This window comes from Guillardia theta (assembly GCF_000315625.1).
Source record: "Guillardia theta CCMP2712 unplaced genomic scaffold GUITHscaffold_8, whole genome shotgun sequence".
NCBI classification, from domain to species: Eukaryota; class Cryptophyceae; order Pyrenomonadales; family Geminigeraceae; genus Guillardia; species Guillardia theta.
Genome location: NW_005434666.1, coordinates 141,375 through 148,622, shown reverse-complemented (window position 1 = coordinate 148,622; position 7,248 = coordinate 141,375). Strand labels below are relative to the sequence as shown.

Genomic DNA, 7,248 nt, shown 5'->3' with positions numbered 1-7,248 from the left:
GAAACATACATCCCGTTGACCTTGACGTGCATGACGTAGGTGTCGCTCTTGGTGAAGATCGAGCGCAAGACAAACTTCCCGCTGTCATCGAACAAGACCAGAGACGCTGACGTTGCCTGCGTTGAGTTCTGCACCACCAGCCCCTCCACGAGAGTGTTCTGTAGCAGGCTAAAGGGAATCACGTTGTCAAACTTGTCACGGATGGTGAGGACGAGGTCATATCGCAGCCCGACAAGAGCAGAGGAGGTCGAGCACGACGGGCAGGCAGCCATGGCGGAGGCAGACAGAGAGTCCACCGAGGAGCGAGAGGGATCGACGATCTCTGGCAGGATGAGGATGGATGTCGGGCTGCCAGCGATGAGGACGGGGGTGTAGACTCCTCCCACGACCTTCTGCAGCTTGACAGACAGCGAAAGAGGGCCAGAGATCTTGGAGATGAAGTGGATGACAGCGATGCCGGAGGAGGCGATAGATGAGCCGTCCCAGCAGCAGGACAAGTCCACGTTGTCGTTGCATGCCGCGCTGCTCGGGCAGGTCGTCCCGTTGGCCGTCACCTCAAACTCCGACACATACGAGTCACTCGCCCCAATGTCTTGCCCGTACGAGTTGCGGAGGACGATGTTGACAGCGGAGTACGTGCCAGCAACAACGCCATCCAACGCGGCTCCTGAGAGGGAGGTGAAGGATTCATCGACCTGGCAGGTACGTCAGTCAGAATTCAAGGAAAGGGTCGTCTTGACTCACAGCCTTGACGTCGGCGCTGGTTGGTGACGTGGCAGTGAAGGGGCTGTCGGTGATGTGCTGGGAAGAGGCAGTGATGGAGATCTTGTAGGGGGACGTGGAGTTTGCAACCCACACGATTTGATACACTCCGTTGTTCAGGTCCTGTACACTCACAGACTGTGGAGCTGGAGAGACTTCCACCTTAAGGTCTGGCTTATTTCTGCTTGTCGGGTTGCCGTACTGGTCCATTAAAGTCACGATGAATCTCGATGAGGCCATTAGGAGGAAAGTGCTCAGCCCGTACCCTGACCCTCTAACAGAAGATACAACGACGTCGCCCGGCTGGATAGTCGCACTCCTCCCGCTCCCGACGGTTGGAAGTCCAAACCTGGTAACTTCCAGCAAATAGGTTCCTAACACAGCCCAGTCACCAGCAGCATCGCCCTCTCCCTCAACACAACTCTTGCCCCAACAGAACTATCTCCCATCCCTTCTCCTCTCGCAGATCCCTCCCTCCCTCGTCCTCTGTCTCTTACCGCTTTTTGTCGCTTGGAAGGAGACCTGGAACATGCCCGACCCTGGTAGATAAGAGATGCTCCCTGCTATTGAAGTTCCCATGATCGATCGATCTAATCCGAGGAGCCTGGAGGAGAAGATGGTTCCCCCTTCCGTCATGTTGTTGCCGTAAGCGTCCTTCACGCGCAGGAGGAACATGCAGGCCTGGTCGACATTGCAGGGAGCGACCTCAGACGAGAGCACTGAGTTCGGCGGGCTGGCGGTGGAGGGGAGGATCTTGACCTGTTGCTCGAATAGGCTGAGGCTAACCCCTCCTGTCAGCAGGATCTGCAGGCGGTAGGAGCTGCTCTGAGTCAGCATGGTGGTTGTCATGTACGACCCGTCACTCTGCTGCGTCATCGACACTGACTTGGTGGCAAAGTTTGCACTGCTGATCACCAGCTGGGGTGTGAGGGTGTAGCTGACTACGTTGCCGTAGTCGTCCCTGGGGAGGAGGAAAATATCCTGCTCTATCCCAGCTACAGAGTCGCTCACGCCCGACCCATAGACTCTCGACATTCTAACAGAGACCGCGCCGGAGAGGACCAGGATCGAGAACTCCTGTCCTTGCAGCAGCTCACCGTTGAGAGTCACCCGCAGGCTGTAGGATCCCGCGATGGTAGTCATGAAGGCCCCGATGTATTCGCCGTTGTTCGTATCCACCACCGTGAAGCTTCTCTGAGCTGGGGAGGAGGTGGAGGCAGCGAAGACCTCGCCTCCCAGGGTGAGCAGGTTGTTGAACTGGTCCTTGGACTTGATCAGGAAGGAGGCGGAGTCACCGACGTTGAGCTGCTTGAGCGAGTCCAGGTTGATGGTGCTGGTGTACAGGTTGATGCTGCCGGGGTAGATCATCACAGCGTAGGGGCTGCCAAGGATATGCGCCCCTCCTCGCGTCACTTCCAGCCAGTGCTGCCCTACTGTCGGAACAGCCGGGACGGTCAGCGTGTAAGTGCCGTCGAAGTTATCAAGTGCGAGGCCCTTGCAGTTGCTAGGGCCGTAGAGCGCAAACTTGAAGGCCTTGAACCCCTCGGTGACAGGGTTGTCGTACTCGTCGTAGGAGCTGAGCTGAAACACGCCATCGACTCCAGCTGTCATCACCTTGCTGCTGCTTCCCTGCAGGCGGCATCTCGGCGTTGAGACAAGGGAGGGAGTCACCTGGACCCTCCAGGGGCTGCCGATGAGATCAACGTCGTTAAGTTTGATCGAGAGCTTGTACACGGACGCTCTCGTCACTGAGTAGCTGGAGGTGAATTGGCCGAGCTGGGAAACGAAGGAGAATGCCAGCCTAGTCGTCGTGTTGCCTGTCAAAGTTGCCACGAGGTTCAGGGTGGCGCTGTCAAGCTGGTTGCCGAACACGTCACGAGCAAAGACTCCGAAGGTGGGCTCGAGGCCGGCAATGCCGTTGTTCAACCCGTTGCCGACGACCTGGCAGCTCTCAATGTTGACGTTTCCTGCCTGAACCATGATGTTGTCGATCTGCGTGACCTGGAAGAGCGAGCCCGAGACTTCTCGCAGCTCGATCTTGAGGCTGTAGGAGCCAGCCCGGGTGAGATAGTCTGCGAGGGACGTGATCAGGATGATGATGATGATGATGATGATGATGACGATGATGATGATGAGGAGGAGGAGGAAGTATGACAGTGAAGGGTCAGCGCACAACGACTCACATGACGTCTGGTAGCTTCCATCCTTGTTGTCCACTACGTCCAATGCTTTCGGGGCGGACGACGTCGAGAGCATGGTGACATAGTACCTGTCAGGGAGGGTGTAATCGTCGTATGCCACGAAGTTGTCTGCAGGAAGAGGAGGAGAGGCTTCAGCAGAGAGGAGGGAGTCAAAGAGAACTCACCGTAGGCGTCGACGGAGACGATCGTGATGGCCTGGGATAATCCTGCGATGGTGGAGAGCTCGGAGGACTTTGAGGGGGTGAAGAGAGTCTTCCTGCCCAGGGCTGAGGTGGGGATCACCTTCAGGGAGAAGGGAGATCCAAGGACATGATTTGTTCCGAGCAGGACATTGAGCTGGTACACTCCAGCCTTCGTCTCCACGTAGCTGATGCTGTAGCTGCCGTCCTGGTTGTCCCTGGTGTACAAGTTCTGCACCACGGCTCCGCCTGAATCGGAGGAAGAGACCATCTGTGCTAGCACAGTGTCCCCTCCTGTCTGTCGGTTAAGCCCAGCGCTCGTCCGTGCGATCAGCGTCGCCTGTCCTCCTTCCCCTGCCACCATCCCCTTCAGGCTGTCTCCCACCACCACACTCTTGCTCGGGTCGGAGTACCCGTCATCTGAAGCTACAAAGGACAGCAGCCTCGGGCTCCCGCTGACTTGGATCTTGTCGAAGACGGTCAGAACCTTGAGCTGAAAGCTGCCGGCTGCTTGTGGGGTGTACTCAGTCACCAGTGTCCCGTTGCCAGCTGAGGAGAAGAGGAGCGTCTGCAGGGAGGTATCCCATTGGATCTCAGCGTTGAAGAAAGTCCCGTCCCACGTCAGCAAGGTGTTGCCGAACTGATCTCTCATGATGATCTGAAGGCTTGTCTTGCTGTTCACGAAGCCTCCGATCGATCCGGGCCCGGACAGTATGCAGGACTTGGGGTCTAGGGATCCGGCCGTCACCAGCGTGCGGAAGGGACCGTTCTGCACGTTCATCGACTCCAGCTCGACCCTGACTGTGTAGAGAGCTGAGAGGGTGGCGAAGTACGAGGACTCGTAGACTCCCGCCCCCCACGTCAAGTTGGAGCAGGGGGTGGTCGAGCAGTCATCTACCCTGAGGTTCGTGACCACCTGCGAGAAGTCCTGGGCGCGGCGGACCAGCTGAGAAGTGAAGCTGGCTCCACCCTGAGTCACCAGGTTGCCGTAGGAGTCTCGAGTCTCCATGGCAAAGTTGACGCTCACTCCAGCTCCGCTCACCTGCGGGAGGCCGAAAACCCTGGAGGTCTGGGCAGAGATGGGCCCTGCTACTACTTGGAGGAGGAAGGAGCCACCAGCCACGTAGGCGTCCTGAAGGAGGATCCTGAGCTGGTAGGAGTCGGCTACAGTCGGGGTCCACTCGGCGAGGAAGGTGGAGTCTTGGTTGTCAGTCACGTTGGCGACGATGCAGAGATCCTGAGGAGTGTTGGGGAGCCCTGTGAGGAGATTGCAGCTGGAGGGACAGACGGGGAAGCATCGCTGACCGAGACCTGAGGCATGTCAGGCTAGGAGAGGGAGGATGAGGAGGGAGGGAGCGAAGAAGCGGGATTATGAGAAGGAGAAGGGAGAGAAGGGGGGGGGGGGGGGAGAAGAGAGGGAGAGAGTGGGAGAGGAGGTGTAGGGGGGTTGTAACAACTCACTTGCAAGGTAAACAACTACTCGCTGAGTTTCTCTGAACGGATCGTTGCGAACCTCGTTGCCAAACCGATCGAGCACTTGGAGCTGCAGCCAGCTCTTCGTCCCTGCCACGATTCTAGATTGGTTCGAGGAGGAGGAGGAGGAGGAGGAGGCGGTGATGAGCGGAGTTGTAATTATGCACGAGTTGGGATCGGCGGCTGCTGGCTTGACAGTAGAGGAGAAGGGAGATCCTTGGACATGAACGTCGTTGATCTTGAACTCGATGATGTAAGAGCCAGCGGCGACGACCGAGGAAGCAAGAGTTGCGATGCCTCCAGTGCAAGTCATGTTCTTTGAGACGATAAGCTGATTGTTTGCTCCATCCACCAGCTTCCAGAGGTAGAACATGACGAAGTTGGAGCTGCAGGAGAGCAGCTGGTTCATGAACTGATCCCTCAGCTGGACTCTGAAATCAGCCACCCATGGAGCAGTGTTCTCTCCCACGATGGAGGTGAGGAGGGAGGAGGAAGGGCCGTACGCGAAGTTCGGGATGATCATGACCTCCCTGTCCACCACCGTTTCTAGCCCGAGCGTTAGGAAGAGTGAGAAGTTGCCGGTCACAGACACGTTGAAGGAGGCGAAGTAAGAGCCGTTGCCAAGGTCCCTGATTGACCCGTCGTAGTTCCTCCCGTAGCTCCCCAGCAGCTTCACCTGGAAGTTGTCTCCTCCCTTGGTCAGGCGGTTTGAGTACTTATCTAGAGCCTCGATCCTGAAAGTTGTCTGCTTGCCAGCTGTGAAGATGTCATACCGCTCGACCCACGTCTTGCTGGCATCCGCCTTGTTGGCTCGGATCTCGGTGGAGTACACCCCGATAGTCTTGTTCATCATCATCACCAACATGCGGTAGACTCCCGACAGCGTCAGCGTGTACGAGCAGTAGAACATAGACTCCGAAGCCACGAACTGCGTGGAGGCATGCAGGGGAGCAGTGTCAGGTTGAGCAAGGAGTACAAGCTCGACGTCGAGCTCGGGGATGGGAGGACAGAGCTTCTGCGAGCATGGGGGGTTGCCAAAGCGGTCGGTCGTCCTGACTCGGAAGAGCCCAACGTCTCCAGCTGAACGGTTGGCGAGCCCGACGATCTGGGCGGAGGAGGGATGGAGGAGAGCACCGTAGACCTCCCGCTGCTGCTGCAGGATGATCGAGTCGTCGATAGAAATCTGCAATGAGTACATGCCAGCCCGGGTCGCCTGGTAGGTGATGGAGAATGTTCCGTCGTTGTCATGCCAGGATCGAGAGAAGGAGGAGGTCTTGTAGCACAGGGAGGGTGGGCAAGCGAAGGAGCAGGTGGGAGAGCTGAAGTTGAGAGAAGCGTTGACGCACTTGTACATGTCGATGGTGGTCTTGCAGTCCTCAGGGAAGTTGACAAGTGAGTCGCTGCAAAACTGGCCAAGGATGGTGGTAGAAACATCCTGGTCGACGCTCCTTACCTTCACCATCATCCTCTCTGTCGCGATCCCTTGCGTCAGTTGGTTGTTGAACGCATCTCGAAGCTGGAGGCTGATGACGTGGTTCATGCTCGCCAGTCCCGCGCCCATGCCGCAGGAAACCTCATCGAAGATGGCGTTGCCGACTTGCATGGAGGAGGACGGGAGGTAGTCTTGGCCGACCTTGACGACTGACTTGCTGTCACAGAAGATCAGAGTGTTGGGCAGAGAAAGAGCCCCTGGGCTGACTTTGACCACAAAGGGCGTCAGGAGCAGCCGGAAGGGAGAGGCCTGGAAAAAGTTGAGGTTGTGCCGGAGGGTTTGGCTGGCTGCGATGTAGTCGTTCACGGTTGACAGGCGATGCGGCAAACTGACGCCGTCGACTATGACAGCATAGCTCTTGTAGAAACCGTCCGAGGCACTCGCCTGCTCCTGCAGCTGGATCGCTATCGTGTCCTGGCTGATTCCCGTCCCGTTCCAGGACGAGGAGATCATGGTATCGTCGAGGGAGAGGAGGAGGGCGTGCGGTACAGCCCTTTGCGGAGTGAATTGGAAGGAGTAGAGCCCAGTGTTGGTGTCCTGAACTTGTACGCCTTGGACCATGATGGAGTCTTGACCGGGAGACGACAAAAAGCTCTCACTGACCACCTGGGCGGTGACCTTCCTTCCTCCTGCGTTCGGCCTTGTGGTCAGTTCTAGAACGTCCGAAGGGAAGGAAATGGGGAACAAGGAGGTAGCGAAGTATCGGAGCAAGGAGCAAAGAGCAAGTTGCCTTAGGAAGGGAGGGAGAGCTAGGGCAGAAGAGGAGGTGAGAGGGAAGTCCAGCAGAGGGCGCTGAAGGAGAGGAGGAAAGGAGTATAAGGAGGAAGGAACAAGGAGGGGGACTGATATCCACCTTTCCTGACGTCGATTCCTTGAGAGCTCCTCAGCTGGATCTGGACTGACACCGGAACCCCAGCTGAATACGATGTTGCCAAGTCCGTCACGACGCTGGACTTGCCCGCCACCGCCGTCGCATCGGTTACGATCTGGACGGTGAAGGGGCTTCCGGGGACGTGGACGTCGTTGACGACCACGTTGATAGTCGTGGTACCAGCGCAAGACGAGGAGAAGCAGGTGCAGCTCGAGCAGTCGACCTGGCATGCCCCGATGCTCGGAGGCTTCGTGCAGAGCAGTCCAGCAT

The 7,248-nt window shown here is 57.5% G+C and overlaps 1 protein-coding gene across 1 annotated transcript; it reads right to left on the bottom strand.

The window, feature by feature from the left end:
• Window positions 1-1,860: 1,860 nt before the first annotated feature.
• GUITHDRAFT_65097 (hypothetical protein) lies at window positions 1,861-5,465 on the bottom strand (the record flags this gene model as incomplete). Its single annotated transcript, XM_005839367.1, has 2 exons — window positions 1,861-2,256; window positions 5,157-5,465. Coding segments are annotated over 2 exons (705 nt in total), but the record flags the coding sequence as incomplete, so codon positions are not given.
• Window positions 5,466-7,248: the final 1,783 nt, after the last annotated feature.